Here is an 18958-nt window from a genome sequence, read left to right on the forward strand (position 1 = left end):
TTTTTCTTCTTGTGAAAACAGGATGTCATACACTTTTTGCTGGACTAGGTCGCAGTTTGGAGAATGTGCCTTTTTTGTACATTTGCATTCAGTCGTCTATAGTTGTTCAAAAATGGACACAAAAAAAACGCACGACAGTAGGTTTGGATCCAACAAGTGCCACGCCGATTTCATCACTACAGACACAAACAAATGTTATTATTGCATTAAAGAAGTAATGGCAAACAACACAGGAGCGGAAAACTGTTTGAAACTATGAAATGAAGAACGCAATGATGAATTTGCATAGGCATCGTGCGACAGTAGTATACCACAAAAAGTTGTCTATTGTTCTATTCAGGCATGATAGGCGTAACAACAGCAACAAAAAAAGGCTTTTAAAATTAAGTTTGTCTTCCAAAAGACTGTGTTTTTTCCTTTTTAACCTGGTGGTCGGAGCGACCAGTTATCTACCTCAGAGTTTCTTTTCCTCCTCTGTTTTGCCGGCCGGGTTAGCAGGTCCTGCCCGGTCCACCAGACCAAACGGCACGCTCAGGAGCTGGCCCAGACACAGCTGTTTCCTTTCAGGTTATTTTAAAAATAAATTAGATTTTTTTATTTTCCTCTCTCTCTCTCTTGCTCGAAGATTTAAAAAAAAAGAAAACATTTTTATTGACATATTATTATTATCATCATTATGAGGAACATTGTGCGTTGAACGTGTTTTTTCTTTTTTTTTCATTCTTTCTTTCTTTTTTTAAAGATTGTGTCTAGACATTGTTTCATAGTTTCAAAAAATTAGAGTGAGGAAGAGGAGAAACATACTGCTGCTTAAACCATGAGAGACATATATCTATCCCAGTACCTGATGAAGTCCAGAAAAGAGATTTGAATGCCAGAGGCTTTGAGAGAGTTGTGGTATTAACTGCATCTGTACTCCTTCTCTAAAATCTCTGTCGTTTTGTCCGAGTCCCTTGAGAGACTTGCAGCCGCATTTTGCTCTGTGGTCGGCTTGAAGTCCAGCTACCAAAACAGAGAAAAAGGCCACTGTGACTATACTTGAGATTTCTGTGTATTGCCTGCGACTGAAACGAAACAAAACGACGCTGTTTGAGTTCTTGCAAGGGTTGTGCTGCTAGTAACACCTGAAACAAGTGCCATACTGCTTCTGGGAGAGAAAACGTTGGATAAACTAAAGCATACATGCAAGGAAGAAATGCTCATTAAATTAAACCATCATGTTCTAGACAGCCATTAAGTTATAAGTGAAAAAAAGTAATAATTTATGAAGCAAGAAGTTTTGTACAGACTGTTTGAAGAAATAAAAGATTTTCATAGAGATATCTATATGAGAGTTAATTTTTTATTTTTTGTTTTACATGTGCCACACACTTGCCAGTGGTAACTTGTATGTCCGGTTAAAGAAAAGAAAAACCTTCCTCTTTACTTTTGTTTTGTAGTGTTTGTTAAAGCCAAAAAAAAAAAAAAAACTTTTTTCCAGTAGATTGTTACTTAAGCTTTATTTCTGTTCGATTCTTTGAAAAACTTTAAATAAAAATTTCGATTGAATGTGGGATGTCTTGTTTGTGTTTGGTGTGTGTGGAGCGCTGTAATTACAGCATTTGAGATTTCACACACAGTTGCTGAAGTCATCACACATCCCTGTATCAGGCAGCTTGCATGTGCTCCTAACGTGTTACAGTGTAGTTGCAATCAATCAACACAGGAGCTGACATAGATTTGTTGAGAACTGCGATAACATTCATACTAAGGAAGCTTGTTTAACTTGCAAATGAGCAGAGTGTTAACGCTATACGCAACTGCTATGAAATGCATACAAAATTCACAGGCAAATCAACAGAAGGCCAAGGCATTTTCTTTTTGGTTAGATTCGTACGTGATTCTCATGACGGGAGCTGAAAAGTGTCACACAATGTTTGTTAATTTGTTATTCAGTCATTTAAAGACATCGCAAATGCCACGTTTGCTTCAAGGATGCATGAGCAGCTGTGATGGAGAGTATAGAAAAGATCCTTTCAATCAAGATGCCTTGATCTGTACAGGCTGAAATAGAATGGGCAACATGAATGCACTTTTGTTCCCTCCATAGTGCTGTTGGCCAGGGAGATAAATGGGCCTGCCGGGAATGATTTCATCCCATCAGACTGAAGAGATGGTTGCATGTCTCTCTCCATAACCTTCAACATGCGCCACCCGGCAGGGGCGTGTGCTTATACACTCAGGATCTGGGTCATTGCACCTGGACATTCATGCACATGTATGTTGTATTGCCACTTAATGCAGTCATCCTTACTATGATTTGATGTAGTGCCTCATTGTTGCTGTTCATGATGATGGAGAGAGTAAAGAAATTATATGTTACAGGGGACCATTACTTTAATAGAATTTGCTGCAAATGGTCAGAACGGATGTGGTGTGGGAGACGGAGTCGGCTTAATGCATCCTGGTGAGTTACAGGACCACGGAGCTCCTTTATCCTTATTGTGAGTTGTCCATTAAATCAATCATCTGCCTCCCGTGAATATCAAGCATCTCAGGTGTCAGCAATGCTGTAAAGGTTCAGAAATTGTAGATGTAGCCTTGTTATTGAAGGTGAGGCCCTTGACGGAGGCACATGCCACACAGCCCTGAGCCTTTCTGTGCAGGGGCCTTCGGCGCGTCGCTCACTCTGAGCATCTCTGTGAAACTGTAATCCTTGAGTGAGATAGTGCCGCTGTCGACTGTCAGCCATCACGTCTGCATCCAAAGCAGGGAATAGATACTCCCTCAAGGCCAGGGAGGAAGACTATCCCTATGCTACTTCTTCAAACCCGATGGGAATTCAAGTCGTTTGTCTCAGAAGACTGACACTGACCTTACTGTGTGGAGGAGGAGGATCTGACACCTTCCTACAGAGATACCATCTCCGTTTGATTGATTCATCCCCATCTTTCTCTGTACGTTGCCCTGTCCACCTCCATTTCTATTACGGCAGGCCCCATACATTCATCACCTCCATTAATATGTAACAGGAGTTGATGGTTGTAATTTAGTATATGGGGCGGTTGAATTATACTCAGGCAATCACCGTAGTGTTTCTGTAAAAAGCTGTGACAGCATCACAAACGTCTTCCGAAAGCCACCACAGCGATGTGATCACGTTACCCTTCCCACCCATATCTGTCTCAAGGAGGAGTTAGCGGAACACAAAAACCAAAGTGTGAAAGTACCAAGTTACTGGGAAAGAGGAAAAACGCTGACATTTTGAAAAAAAGGGAACACGCATACACAAAGCCACAGATACAGTGGAAGACGACTCCCGGGTTGGCCTGGGTGTGGGGGGAGGGGTGTTTTGCTTGATCAGCAGCAGAGGGGTATTTTATGTCTTGTTATTGTTGATCTCTGTGGTGGATCAGAGTACGCGGCCGGGGCCCGGTGCTGTTCCTGGCTGGTGCCGGGCAGCGAGGGCTGGAGAGGGAGCAGGCCCGGGAGCAGATGGGTCCTCAGTGGGATCCTGAGGGGTGTGGGGCCACCCCATGGGGAGCCGCGAGGAACAGACGAGGAGCGAGATTGGGGCTGCAGCTGCCCCCTTCTCTGCCACCTGCGCCCGCGGGCCACACTCCTCTCCTGCCACCAGACACAGACACCGACACACAGACGCCCACACACACACACACACACACACACACACACACACACACACACAGCCTTTCTCTCCGTCCTTCCCAGTCTCCATTTAAAGTCTCTACCTGTGATTATATGCACTCATGCGCTCACCTTTCTATTCCTCTACCTTTCATGCAATCAAGGACATCCTGGCGCTGTTTTACACTGAGCCATGGATTCATACGTTAGTTAACAAGAACAATATCGGGACACTTTTCAGCATCAAATTCTGTGTTACTACCTGTAACTTAACCAAGGTAACACTTTACATACTAACAACACACCTGTTATCATGGGGCAATGGCATTCATTAAAGATTTACACATGCAACATGTAATAGCACATTGATAGTCTGTTACTACATGAAGGGACAGTATGTACAGTGACTGTGTACTGAACAATCACCTCTTGTTCTGTTTCTACATCAACCTGAAGTCCCTAGTATGTGGACACGCCCTTGCGGTTGAACTGTTTGTGCTATTTCTGGAGGCATTTGTGTTTCAGTCTACAGTCACTGTGTCTATGTTCTACCACACCTCCTAGGCACGAGCGGGATGTCACTACACCTGTCAGTTTTGTCTTCATGGCTCAAGTACGTCACTGAGTGCACAGAGTTCACTTTGAGATAGACGCTCCACCACGGCTGCAGACACCCACAACACTGCCACACCCACACCCTGTTCCTCGCCATGCTGGCCCTGGTTTCTCTCTATAGCCAAGCCAGGATCAGACTGCACCAACCTCCCGCTGGACAGGTTTGGCATCTTTGCGTTACTTAAAATAAACACGAGCATTTGTCCTTCTAGAAAACCTGATACGCTATGGCACCCACGTGAGGTCCAAACCTGAAATGAAATGTGAAGTACTAACTGACAGCACTAGCTGAGCTTAAAAAACACACACACACACACACACACACACACACACACACACACACACACACTTCAACATTATCACTGCATTGTAATAGAAAATGGCCTGTATAATTTTCAATCTGCCAACATTATGCCATTGAAGTCAACCTTTCAACATGAAGTGTTCTTGAAATAATCTGTGAAATGTAAATATTGTAAAACTAATCTTGGTCCTCTGTGGATAAAAAGCATTGATCTGTATTTACATATCTATAAAAGCACTTCGTCTTTAATTTACAACACTCCAGACCCCAACAGATTTAAGTACTGCAAAGTTATTTATTATTGGCCGTTAAAATAACCGACATTGTTGGCATTGCTTCCCAATGTCTGGAGTGACATGGTGTGACAAATAGACACGGTGGCTTTGTTCCTACTGAGATTTTCTTTCTCTCTCTCTCTCAGTGAAGTGTTTGCGTTTCTTTTGTGTGGAACTGTTGGATTCCCATACCCCACAGAGTGGTCTGTCAAATCAGTTCTCACCAGCCCTCTTCTCACTCCTCGTGCTCAGTATCCCACCTCATATGGCCCTTCAGTTGGCCCGTAAGCCGTGTGCAGCTTTGAGTGAGAGAAAGCTCTAAAAGACTTCTTGTTTGTGTGTCACACAGCACCCTCTACTGTACTCCAGATACAATTCTTTCAACATTGACATAGTAACTGCAACACATTAGAAAAAAGTATACTATTAATGTACTTAAAGACATTTGTGAAGTTGTGAAAGTTAAATATGCATCATTGAGGTTTTTTCTGTCTGTGATGATGATGTATCATTTGGCCAAAATATTCTTTTTGGCTGACCGAGTATTAAGTGAGAAAAATAGAATACAATGCATACTTCATATTTATAGCAGGCCTACATCATTTACAAATCTTGTAGTATACAGCTGATTTGCAATACAATCGACACAATAACAATATTTAACATATGGTTTAGACCTAAGTATAAATCAGAAGCAGCATACTGCTGTTTTATTAATCTGACATTAGGCTCAATGAGCCCCATTTTGCACTAAGAGCACCACCTAAAGGATTATTCGGGTGATTCAGAAGACTACATTTACTATACTATCTTTTAATTACGTGGTAATGTTTACGCTGTTCCCATGTGTACTCGCCATTACTACTAATAAGACAACCGTCATTACTAGATTATATGGCTTACCTTTTCATCAGAGCCTAACAGTTTTACAGTTTTAGAATGGGGGGAGTTCTTCTTCTTTGCGTCAAATTGTGTAATGTTGCAGGTAAAAGTGTCTGTGACACTTGTAAGAAACAACGCTTTACTAACACTTTACTTAACGCTTTACTTCAGTGGAGGTTAGTTTGTGTGACAATGGGTCATATGCCTTTTGCTTGTGGTGAATTCTGGGATACGTCTAGCCCCCTGCGTCTGAAGGCACGTACTGCACGGTTTCAGCCCACATAAACTTTGGTGTTGATATTCGTCTTCACAATTATGGAGTCAGTGAGACGATATCACCTTTCCTTGTTGTGCCGCATTGTTTTGTTTGCGGTTCTATGGCAGTCTACCAGAACTGGTAAGTGAAACCTTTTAGGCTCTATATTTTGGAAGTTAAAAGCCTGGCACTGAAGTTATTCATGTAGCGAAATATCACTTACGAGTGTACACTGACAGCGTGATTATTTTGTGAAATATATCATAGGCTAGTACTTTTTCTCGTGTATTGGACATAGGCCTTCCAAACATGACGCTTTAGTTAAGTATCCCCGAATCATTCTAGACTTTAGCCTATTTGTCTTAATGTGTTTTTGGAGTTGGGGGTAGCGTAGCAGCTATGCATGTGTTTTGGAGAGCTCTTATGCAATGCATGCCCATTCGTGTTGTAGCCTAAGTTAAGAAGTTAAAGTGAAGTGTTGAGTCTTAAACATGTTTCCTCGTTCTTTATCACGAGGTACGACCTAGAACTCTTTAAGAGGAAGTTGGCATCAACATCTAAATCAGAGTGTTTCGCAATTTCTATGTAAACGCAAATGTTCTGAAATAAAAAGTTGGCATGTCTCTTTAGAACATACGTTTGTTTGTGTATTAATTTTGTTTGTTATTGTCAAGGGCCTTTCTTGTGAATTTTGGGAATAGAACATGATGCTGACTGATCGAAAAACTGAGTAAAGGTCGTGTTAGAACAGGTTCCTGGTTTTCGTTGGTCATCAGGATTTGGTGTCTTCAAAACCGCAATATTCCTGCACATGATTCCCAATGGTAGCATGTCACGTACGCAGCCGCCCACAATGGGTCAATTAGTCAATACGATGCGTAAACAAGATGCTTCACAGCTCTGTTTGCTAAGCGTGGGCTACTTTGTGATGCTGTTGCCAACTGTGAAACGGATAAAAACAGTTTATAAAAGTAAATTAATAACATATACCATACCTTTTTCCTAGATTGCCCTGCCGATGGACGCACCTGGGTGCCTTTTAGAAATAGCTGCTATCATTTTGTACATGGAGAAGAAGATACAGCAAAAGGTTATACTATTACAGAGGCCAAGAGATTCTGCCAAGCAAATGGTAAGCCCTAGTGGTAATTGTTCACAACGTATAGTGACGCTTATTACACATCGTTGCCTTCGAGACAACAGTCTCTGCAGTATTAATTTATCCACCATATAGGTACAGGACTTCTGCAGATCTCTAGTGCAGAAGAAAATGAATTCATCATTAAATACAGTCCCAGTGTTTGGAAAGGCAACCTGAATGCGTGGCTGGGCATGTCCTATGATGCCAAAGGTAAGACCGTTAAAGATTCCCTGACTCTGGAACTGTAATGAAGTCGACTATAGCCTACTTGTTTCTGTGCATGTTGACGGGAAACCTGAATCATGTAAAAAGGATTACTGAGCTTAGCATGACCACTTCCTCTTTCTCCAAATGGAATGTTACCACTCTTAATCCACAACACCAAATGACCTTCTGTGGTTGTTTAGCCTGCCCCACTGCGATAAGTGTGTTAAAATCACTTACACGTGTTGTTTGAGAGCATGTAGCTCACTATGCTTGTTACAGTGCTAAAATTGGTTGCAAGAACATGGAGGGTGGATCAAGACAATAACACTGCATGGAAACACACAGGACAAGCTATGGGGTGGCTACCTCACACAAAAAATGATTGAACAACATCAGGAAATCCTGTTTTTTGTGAAAGCAGCCTCCATGGCGAAGGCTAAAGCAATGGATGAAAAGAAAAGGCAATTTACATGCAGATATGAGTAGCTTTCAAGTGTGCATTTGAAGTACATATTATAGATGCTATTGATGTTTTCTTTCTTTTGCATGGTTATTTTAACTAGTGTTATCTGTTTCCCAAATATGACATCTGAAACAGACTCTATTGTCTTTTTTTGTTGTCAAATTGAGCAGATTTATAGCTTTGATTGTATTTCCCCCAATTGTCTTTTCAACATCAAAAACAAAAACAATATATGATTTTTAACACATCATTTGTGTCCTTTTTCACATTTTGCCTAGAGGAATTAGTAAAAATGCACTGATGCCTCAGATTTTGTCTCTCAGTGAAGGCATTTCAGTGGTTTGATCATACGACTCTGAGCTATAAGAACTGGGAGAACAGTTTGGACCTGTCACCTGTCGACACCTGCGTGGCCCTCCACCTGAGCACAGGCATGTGGCTTAAAGTGAGCTGTGCCGACGACCCAGAGCATGGAGTGGTCTGTCAGGCTCCAGGAGGTAAGAGACTTGTGCTGCTGTAACCACAACTGCATTGAAGTGTATTATATGTCTCATTCGGTGTGTTTACGTCACTTAACCTCTTACCCATGCTAATTAATAGAATTAGTATTAATAATAGTAGTAATTCTTGTGACAGTAGTAAAACTAACAAGTGCTTTTCGAGTGCAAGGAACCTTGAAAAAAGGCTCCATTCTCAGTCATTGTCATTTGTCATTCTCAGAGGCGTTGGAAGATTGTCCCAACGATGGGCAAAAATGGGTCGCCTCTGGGATCAAATGCTACCTGTTTGTCCAGGCAGGAGAGGGAGCACAGTCATTCACATTTGAAGCTGCCAAGGCATTATGCAAAGGCCACGGTAGGGCTATGAGAAGGAGCCTGCACTGCACAGTTCATCTTCAGCTGCATTTCTGTTATGTTACTGACTTATTACTATTTTGCTACTTTGCACAGAGCTTCTGCAGATAACCGACGCAGAAGAGAATCAGTATATTGTTGATTACAGTCCCAGTATCTGGAAAAGCAACATCAATGTGTGGTTGGGCATGTATTATGACACCGATGGTAAGACCTCTTTCACACTGAATGTATATGTGTTGCCCTCAAGTATTGCCAGTAATTTAACTTTATTGACATTGATATTATTTAATCATTATTTGAATGCCATTTTCATTATTTTCCCTCTCTGAACCATTAACATGGAGCAACTTTTCTCCATCCTTCGGCAGCGGATGGTCTCAGTTGGTTTAACAATGGATCGACGGCCTACAGGAACTTCGAGGACGACGACAACACGCTTGATGAGGACACCTGTGCGGCCATGCACCTTAGCAGCGGACAGTGGATGCAAGCGAGCTGCAAGGACAACATGCAGCACGGCGTGGTCTGCGAAGCTGCTGACAGTAAGGGTCTTCAGGTGCTGAATGTTGTCACATTTTGCTGCCAGGCCTTCCACTAACCTGTTTTTTATGTCTCTTCTCTCTCAGAACCCGTCGAGACAGGGAAAACCAGTGAGTATCTTCATCAGTGTCGCTCATCAGTTTGTTTTTGTTATAATTCTGTCATCTTCTCCAGGGTTTTTTTCTAACCTAGTTTTTGATTTGTCAGAGGGCAGTCCTTTGATGTCTGCGCTGGTCATCCTGAGTGTGGTGGCCATTTTGGGCATCTCCGCGGTGCTCTGGTTCGTGCATCAGAGGAAAAACCCCGGCTCTTCCATCCTCAGCGCCTTTGAGTACCACCCGCCGTTCGGACCGGCCGGTGCTGACGAGACGTGCCTGGTAGAGGCGGAGGAGAATGATGACCAGCCTTAAAAGTGTTGCTTAGACAGAGCTTTTGAACACACATTTCATTCACTTGATTCTGTCTTGTATTCTTTTCATTTCATCGTATTGAGTCACATTCTCTTGATTGTGTGTGAAAACACTATGAGATTACTGAAGAACGTTTGTCCAGCTCTGATTTGCACAGTCCTAATATACTTCAAAAGGTCATGAAGAGACCGGAGTATATCATACACACAACACACGCGCACCCACGCACACACACACACACACACAACACACACACACACACACACACACACACATACATACACACACACACACACACACATATATTGCATTCTTCACATGAACAAGATATTTTCTTGCTTTCTCAACTTGTAACACTGGGCATGTGACTCAGTCTGCAGCCACATATAAAAAAGATAGATGGATAGATGGATACTTTATTGATCCCGAGGGAAATTAAGGAAAAAATGTGCCTTAAACCAGTTAGCTCGCATACATGAAGCAATACTGCTTTCAGTATGTGGTTAAAGCCTGTCCTCAAATGTTTGTGTGAGAACAGAAAGGTAAATTGGAGCACCCTCATGACTCTTCCCTTACTTTCTTACATCCCAGACATGTTTCAGCATGCCACAGAAGGCCACAATCCAATCTGCATCTGGGCTTGCACAGTCGAGACAATCACAGAATAACCTTGATGAATGCAGCCTAAATGTTTTTTAGGTTTTTTTTATTCAGTGTTTTTATCCGCACCTATAATCATTCAGGATCTTTAGGAGGCCGTCCCATTCTGTGGCCCGTTTTATTGTGTGTTTGTCTTTGTCACTGCACCTCCCCAGCCCCACAGGTCAGTATGCAGTGTGTTAAAGGATAGGTGGACCTTGACTTCTGTCAAGGATTGTGCAAGGGATGTTTTCCCAAACATTTGGGTTGAGGCTTGTGCTCAGGAAAAAGAAAACAACAGCCCAACGCCCTTTGGAAATGTAAGAATTGCTTGCCTTTCATGTTCAAAAGGCTTTGGGGTGTTTGTTCTTGTCTCCATTTGTTTTCTTGCTGCAAAAATACTGATATAAGCGCTTGCACTGTAGTTACATGGTTGCTTACAATTGCAGAAGCTCCTTTACAGCTGTTGCTAATCTTTGAAACAAATTGGGGCTCGGGCATTCTGACACAATTTCAATCATTTATTTTGCCATTTGTGTGATTTGACAGTGTTTTGTGAACGCTTTTGTGTGAATGTTTGAAACCTTTTTTTTTTTTCAACTCTAAGGACTTGCTGTTCCCTTGAGGAGTAATACGGTTCGTCCTGAAATCCCACTGTGCACTATTTGATAAGAACTTCCTTCAGTTCAGTGCTTTTTCTTTATTGAGCATGGCATCCAAGCACTTTCATTAAAAGCCAAACTAATTGGTTGACTATTCCTGTACAAATTTTGTTCATGTTTTTCCCCCCTGTCTGTGAACCAAATGTAAACCAAATCCCTTATTATAAATAAAACCACTTCAAGGCTGTTTCTGTCATTTGTCACAGACATGAATAAAGAATGGTCTTAGTCAGTGTGTGAGTGCTTACTTTTTGTCTTTGTAGGTAAAAGCTATGTAAAAATATTTCACAGAATACATTTGATATACATGTATATAATATTAAAACATGACTGGGTGTTGACGGTTCAATGCAGAAATCAGAGAGCTCATTGAGCAAAGTCGTTTTTGCATTTTCCTCTTATCATATACATGATGCATTTGACTTTTCCCATAAATACTTTGTATTTGCAGATATGGGATTCATTGACAAAGCTGTAAATCACAGCTAAATATACATCTTTCATTGCATAATTAACTGGAATGTGATGAATTGGGACAGCAAATCGAGGCCAGACTAATTGCCCCTGGAGGGACGTATAAATCACTGTCAGTGTCACACCCTGGAAGTGTCAGTCTACCTGTTCTACATCTGTAGGGGCTTCTCAGGTTCACTTTCATCCAAATGGCATTTTCTCTGATATACTATTATGTAGTTCTGAGTACACATCCACACTGTCCATGTTAAATGGCGTTATAAGTAACCAAACATGAAAGTGATTCCATCGCCCCACTTCAAAGAGCATTGTTGTCTATTTCATATGCCTACTTCCTGGTTCAACAGCTATATATAATTACCAGTCATAGCAAAATATGGCCTTAATTTGTTAAAGCACAGTATTGACAGCAGTATAAAACTCATCAATGCTTTCGGTGATATGGAGTTTGGTGAAGGACAGGAAATTAAAATGCATGTTTTTTTTTTAACTGGTAGGCTATTCACTTCGCAGGTCAGACGTCCTCGTGTCACCTGACAGTCCTGGGAAGGTGTACCAAGTCATTTATCCTGTTGACCACTAGGGTGTGCTGTGACTCATGTAAGACTGCCTCCCATTCTGGCTGTGAAAAAGTAGAAAGGTCCCCTCTTTGTGTTATCAGATTGTTTGTGTTATCATTGTTGGAATTGTGTAAATGGTTGTAATTGGGTGAGTTGTATGTAGTTTATTAGAGATGATCAATGTTGAGTAACACAAAAACACGGAGAGTTCTTACATGCCATTGCAGACACACACATTATTTGAAAAAAATTAAGTTACCCCCCACTACTGTTTATAAAGATAGAGAATCACTTTTTTGTCCATCTATACATATTTTAAAAGCACACAGCGCCAACGAGGCAGAAGAAAGAATATCTCAGGCAGTCTGTGAACTAATCCCACAGATCAGATGGCAACAAAGGCTGAGAAATTATGTGAGGCGACACACGGAGCCTGGTGAACCCTGAGGAACATTTTTCCCGGACTAGTGTTTCACAGGTCATGTGATCTTCCGAGACCCCCAGCAGGCCATCCACTGGCCACTGCAGCCGCTATTTGTACCCTGTGTGGAACAGACAAGACAGAAATGTTTTTGCTGGAGTTTTGTCACCAAAACAAATGGTCTATTGATGCAGTGCAAGAGTGCCCATGTTAGAGACACTGTTCTGGCTTGTGGAAATCCCATCATGTACATTTGCGCCTCATGAGAGGGAGAAGAGGGTGACTGTACATATTTCATGTCTGCTTGTGGTCAAGACAATGACTAATACTCTGGCCTTTTCTGTGTGTGCTTAAGTAACAAGCTGAATGCAGTCCGATCGCAGCCCCTTTGCTGTTCAAGTTGTTTTTCATCTCCTGTTTCGCACCAGAGTTGTCACAAAAGACACTTCTGGGGTGGAAATAAACTGACAGAACTCGAAAAATGAAGTCCTGTCTGAGTCTCAGCAGATGTCCAACCACTGAGGAATGCGTTGTGACTTTTCTACTAGTTCAGCCCCTCGCAAACCTGCCCTCGACCTTCCCAGGGCCCAGGATTCAGTTGCACACTCTTACTGTGGGTGAGGGAGGCATGAATATGCGACAAAGCGTAATTTATTAGAATGAAACACAATAGCAGCTCACTGAGAGCATTGCAGTCACACTCCTGAACACAGGGCAAGCTCAAAGAGCACTTGCAGGAGGCTTTGTGTGGGGGAATTTTTCTTAAGTGAAGTGTATCAATTTCCACATAAAACAATGTCATGAAAAATGTTTGTGGAAATATAGGTTTAGCTTTGGTCAGTAAGAGTATTCAGATATCATATACTATGTATTGTTGATATTGCTGTACATGATATCGAAAGAGTATTTAGATATCACATATCTATCGCTAATTGAGGTTAAGGTTCACAAGTCATTCTTCTCTCAAAGTGATCTTTTCATGTAACAAACAAGTAAATAAGACTGATTCTAGAGTCATGTAGTGTGAGGAAAAGCAGAACCAAAACAGAATGTGCATCTTCATGATGGGTTGGTGTGTAGTGGTCTGTGGATGGTTTGTTTTTCATGCATTACCATAATGAATTGCGCTTCTTAATATGAAAATAAATAAATCAAGAGTGGGGGAGGGAGAGAGAGGGAGAAAGAGAGAGAGGAAGATAAGGGGGGAATTGCCAAGAGATTCCTGAAAATGATGGGACTAGCTTACACGATAATTACATTGTCTGGCGTGGTCCTCTATTTTTCAGACAGTGCTGCACTTTCGTGCTCCATCTTGCTTTTCCCTCCGCTCTCTCCTTTCTGTCCCGCTGTTTCATCCTGAGATGGATTGCTTGAGGAGAGCATGCATTACAGGAGGGCTGTTGCCATTATGATTATGGCGGTAATGGCCTATTTTTGATCAAATAACACTGAAGGCATTTCATTCACACGTCTTCTTTCCCTGGCAGCCCGGAGGAAGATGGGGTTAGCGGTGACCTGAAATTGCTAATTAAAATAGACAGTGGTATGCATAAATAAGATGTGACACAATGTGACAGTTGGCATAAAAAATGTGCAGGGGGAGAACCCCGGCTACACACAATATATTTGGCTAACGAATGTCTCTGAGCTGTGTAACCTACCACAAATGTACACATAGAAACCTTCAAAACAAATGGTTGGAATGAATGAGAAAGTGTATTCTCTTTTTCCTTAGCACCACAGACATCCAAGCCGTTTCTTCCTCTAGTCACTCGTTTGTTTTGGCCCCAGCCAAAGGTTTATTTTCAAACTCATTGTTGCATTAAGATATCAATTCCTCCAGGCCTTTATGTGGCCGTTGCCTTCCACCTTTTCAGAGATAGGTGCTGGTCGGAGAGGAGTGTCGAGCAGCTGTTTCCCATGTTCTGGATATCTCATGTTTCCTCTCCGTCCTCCCCCTTGGAACATGCTCCAATTAACAGAACAAAAACAATGGGCAGTTTTTTAAATGGCCGCCCACTGCAGGAGTCTGAAAGAGGAGAGCGGCGTGTCTCTTTATTTCCTCTGCCAAGGGTGGACTGCATAATGCAAGTCTTGTGATACGAGACTCATTTATCTCTTTCAAATAAATGGGTGTAATGTGTGCTGTGTTGGGATGCGATGCTTTTCCTAAATAGAACATTCCTTCTGAGATCTTTATGTTGTGGGCTTGATGGAAGTAAGGGTCACTCCAATGTCATATGACAATGCTTTCTCTTCTGGCAAGAGCCCACTTATCCTTATGATGTTAAAAAATAAGATGGATTTCTTTTTTCTGAGTCCATCTTTTTTTTTTTTGCTTTTTTTTTTTCATGTTACTTGAAGCAAAGGAGAGTTGTGAAGGCCTTGAAAAACTGCACGCACAGACTAGCCTTCCTTTCTGGCGCTGCAAGTAAGGACTGAAAAAGTTTACCAGGAAGTGTACTTTGAGATGATGACTACAAAGTGCACTCGAAGCATTTGTACTGCTCACGCTCAAAGATCAGTGTTGCGTCACATACTGCAAACACCAACTTCAGACACTCCAAAGACAAAAGCATCCACAAATTGCATTGTGGCAACAGATTCACAATATACAATGAAACCAAACTCTAATTTCCAGAAACAAGGAACAGACATATCTTTGTACTTCACGCACGGTTGTTTGAAAATCCTTGGTAATATGTGACTAGCTGGTCCATCATTATGAGTTCTCAGTTTTAAGTCCCTGTTCATTTCCTGTCTTAAGTGTATTGTGTGCAACATGAACCCATTTGTGAATTTCTGGTGACCTCCTCTATTGAAAATGAAAATCCCCCGCCCCCCTAAAAAAAAGAAAAAAGCTTTTGGATGGGAAGTTATGAAGGCTGGTGCTGCTAAAAGTGCTCTGGACATTCTAATGTGTCACCCTAACCCTGACCAACCCGCCGTCTGAGGGTCACCTTGTGCTAGGGTTAAAGGCCAGAGTATTACTCATTGTCTAGGCATTCTCATGGGACTCATATGATCCTCTGGCCTTTAACTGGCCAAAAGGAAACCCTGTGTGGAATACCACACAGACACCATTAGGGTTATTGCATGTTCCACAGCTCATTCTTACAAGTAAAAAGATTGATAACAATCTTCCTAGCAAAACGCAATAACGTCTGATATATGACAGTGGGATGACAGAGGATTAACTGCTCATGTCAGCCAACACCATTGGTTCATAAGGGGCAATTTCTCTGTGTTTAATCAGTTTGTGTTATACCAATATCACATCAGAACTTACCCGGATACTTAAAAGATTGTGCGAGAGGGGTTGAATGTTTACATTTGATTTTATTAGTTCTGTTTGGAAAAATAATTTTGTAAAATACTGCACTTGCACACATTGACAGGGAAATATACAGGCCATTTGAAATAACAACACTGCACAAACACATACTATTAGTACTGTTGACAGAAATTACAGTTGGCTAATAACCATTAGAGCATCACACTACTAGACTTTGATTCAAGATCTGGTCTTTAGCCCCTCATTTTCAGTAATGATCATCGTCATTATGGCGGAAATATTTATGTACATGCGTAAATTATGCATCAGAGTTGGGGGATTTTTTTTCCATTTAGAAATACAAATAGAAAGCATAGACACATAGACACTTTGCATTTGTGAGTATATTTCCCATGGCATCACTTCATATAGACTGTAGGCATCCCATCCACATCAAATGCATTGTAGAACATGACAGCAATGTATTCCCAAATCTCTGTCTGGCAAGAACAGTGGAATTACTCATAAATAAATTCTATCAAATAAAACAAAACCCGTTTTGTCTTTAAGTGCAAGTTAGATATCAAACATTTTCAGTGAATGTTTTTTGGGGCCAACATGAAGGGCTACAAATTCAATCATGCATCAACCTTTGGCCCTTTTTTCTATGAAACCACTGTACAAAGCACACATTTTGATCTCTAAGAATGGAATGTTTTGTTGGGTTTTAAGACTCACATCGTTAATGGAATTACATAGTGCCATGCATTGGAAATCCGTATTCCCTGAATATGTCAGGCAAAAATCAATATCTGAGAGCACAGCTTAAATGCCTGATGGGTCTCTTGGACTTACCATGGACTAATAGAAAAATAATAATTAAAACCAAATCACCACATTAATTTGTTTTCCATCAGTCTCTGGAGAGATCATCTCCACTATTTCCTTTTTTAGTTGTCTCATTAGACTTTCTAATCAAGACACTTTAAAAATCCCTTTTAAGGGGATGGGGATAGAGACGGAGATAAAGACAAGCTCTTTGCCCTTCCCCCCGTGTACTTGCATTGCAGTCATTGTACTTGCACTTATTATGTTACAAAGGACTGAGGTAAGGCTGACATTTTTCATTGGTTGTAAGAGGGGCCTGGACTATGAAGCTCCAGTAATGACAGCCCAGAGCTCACTCCCCCACTACCTCTAATCAAGCTATTCTGCTACAATTAAAATCCCAGCATCCAGCAGCCCGGGTGACAAATACATCAAATGCTTTTTTTTCCCTTTCCTCTCTGTCTCCCTCTTCTTCTCCCCCGCCATATTTGATTATTCAAGCAAGGTTGTTTCATCCTTCTCCTTATGAAAGCAATGTCTGAGCATACCCTCATCCCAGAGAGAGCACACACGCAGGAGCGAGAGAGCAGGGTAGGACGAGAGAGAGAGAGAGAGAGAGAGAGAGAGAGAGAGAGAAAAATCAATGACCACGACATAGGGCGGTGAACGAGAACACAAAGCTGTTTTAAATTCAGGGAGCTGAGTAAGGACTTTCTTACACAGCTTTAATTCTGGAATGACTATTTCTATGGCGGATTCTAGTTACCCTCTGGGTGCATGTTTATGCTTTCTGCACAAAGCTTCTGTCTTGAACCTCATGAGTTGGATGGGGTTGGAGTGTATGCGTGTGGGTGGGTGGGGGGGTGAGACATGACGCAAGATGCATCTGTGTCAATAATCAGATTCATTCATGATAATTTCCCATTACCATGTTTGTTAGGGCTAACAAAAGTCTGTTTTCACTCTGCTGTACTTCAGAGTTCCTCATTTATGTTCTCAAGTAATTGGTGGTAAAAGTTTGCAAACACAACCGTGGGTTTTGAAATCTAGTGTCACTAAGGGTTGGTACACAAGCACCAGTTGCTTTTAAGTTGCGCTTTCAGACAGCATTTAGCTGTTCAGCATATCTCTATGCTTGTTGAATATAATAATCTTGGTTCCCTCTTGTCTAAATCCAGGCTGGGTCAGAAGGTCCCTGCTCAGCCTGTTGTTGATTGTTCACTCAGAGAGAGGGGAAAAAAAGCCCCTCTCTCTCACACACACAGACGCAATTAGGCACAGATGGTAGCCTTTGCCCAACTGTAGTGGGCTTACTATTAGATAAAAGGGCTGTGTGTGTGGTGTCATGAAAAGTTAAATTTCAGCTTATTTTTCTTAAAAAAAAAAAAGTTAGTAAAAAGAGCAGCCATCTTTATGAACAAAGTTTGAGGCAAAGTAGCTGGGGAGACCAGGTGACCTTACAGTGTAGGCCTGTGAGTATTTGATACAGCAAAATTTCATCATTAAATTATGTTGTCATATAATCATGGTTAAGCCTAGGCTACAATCCAAAACTTTTCTGATCTAAACGTCAGTTTTTAAAATCAATATAAATCTGCAGATTTTTTATAGTTTGAGACAGAGATGGATGTTGGTCTAAAATAATGTATTCATTTTTGGCAGCTTTGGAATCTAATTGCCGTTTTGGCTGTGATCTGACCTACAACCTGTATTATGGATATTGCCTTAATATCGTGCTCATATATTTTCATATCTATTACTCCAAATATGAGTTTCAGCAGAGTCGCTAAATCAACGACTTCGTTTTTTATTTTCGCTTTCAGCTCCAATGTTGCCTCTCGTGTTGTGCAGATGAATGGAAAATACTGGGCTACGCAAGTGAGCTTTGATGGGCAAAGAACTGTAGGCTATCCTTAAATGATAACAACTTTTGGATCTTGACAACTTCACCTTTGTTGACATGACTTTACCGTTGTTGACATAAACGTGCATTATTATCAATACAAGTTTTCATTGTTGGAGAGCTGGTAAAGCTGACGTCACGTCCATTCCTTGAAGTGGAGCTGAATAAACCTTGAGCAGAGACTCCTTCAATCTGCTGGTAGTAACTAACACACACATACGCACGGAGACTCAATTACTGCCCAGTTCCACTCTTGATCATCTCCAGCTACCGGTCTAAAACAACACCAATTCCTCAATATAAAGAAGAAGGAAAAGATCCATTAGGCTATATGAAGACATACTAGAGTCCACGGAGTACATAACGTCAGATACGTACAACCGTCAACAGAAGGTGAGTTTTAATTTGTTTTAATTTGTGTTCGCATACGTTATGTTCATAGAGCCATGGTAACATTCCGTGCCATTTTCATTAGCCAGCAAGGATAGCGACCGAACCAACACGATTAGCCGGATTTGTTTAGTTTAACGGCCACCTTGCTATCTTAACTATTCATACGGACAGCCAAGAGCTTGGTCTTTTTCGTAATTGTCTTAAATAGTGCAGGTTGATAAAACTTGTCA

At 41.4% G+C, this 18958-nt stretch overlaps 1 protein-coding gene across 1 annotated transcript; it reads left to right on the top strand.

The window, feature by feature from the left end:
- Window positions 1-5975: 5975 nt before the first annotated feature.
- Window positions 5976-11061, top strand: cd302 (CD302 molecule). Its single transcript, XM_080838758.1, has 9 exons — window positions 5976-6097; window positions 6963-7088; window positions 7191-7307; window positions 8091-8264; window positions 8488-8622; window positions 8718-8828; window positions 8993-9166; window positions 9251-9274; window positions 9372-11061. Exons 1-9 carry the CDS (start codon window positions 6016-6018, stop codon window positions 9572-9574), a joined length of 1146 nt encoding a protein of 381 aa, XP_080694884.1. The 5' UTR covers window positions 5976-6015; the 3' UTR covers window positions 9575-11061.
- Window positions 11062-18958: the final 7897 nt, after the last annotated feature.

Source organism: Sprattus sprattus (assembly GCF_963457725.1).
Source record: "Sprattus sprattus genome assembly, chromosome: 5".
Classification (NCBI taxonomy): Eukaryota; Metazoa; Chordata; class Actinopteri; order Clupeiformes; family Clupeidae; genus Sprattus; species Sprattus sprattus.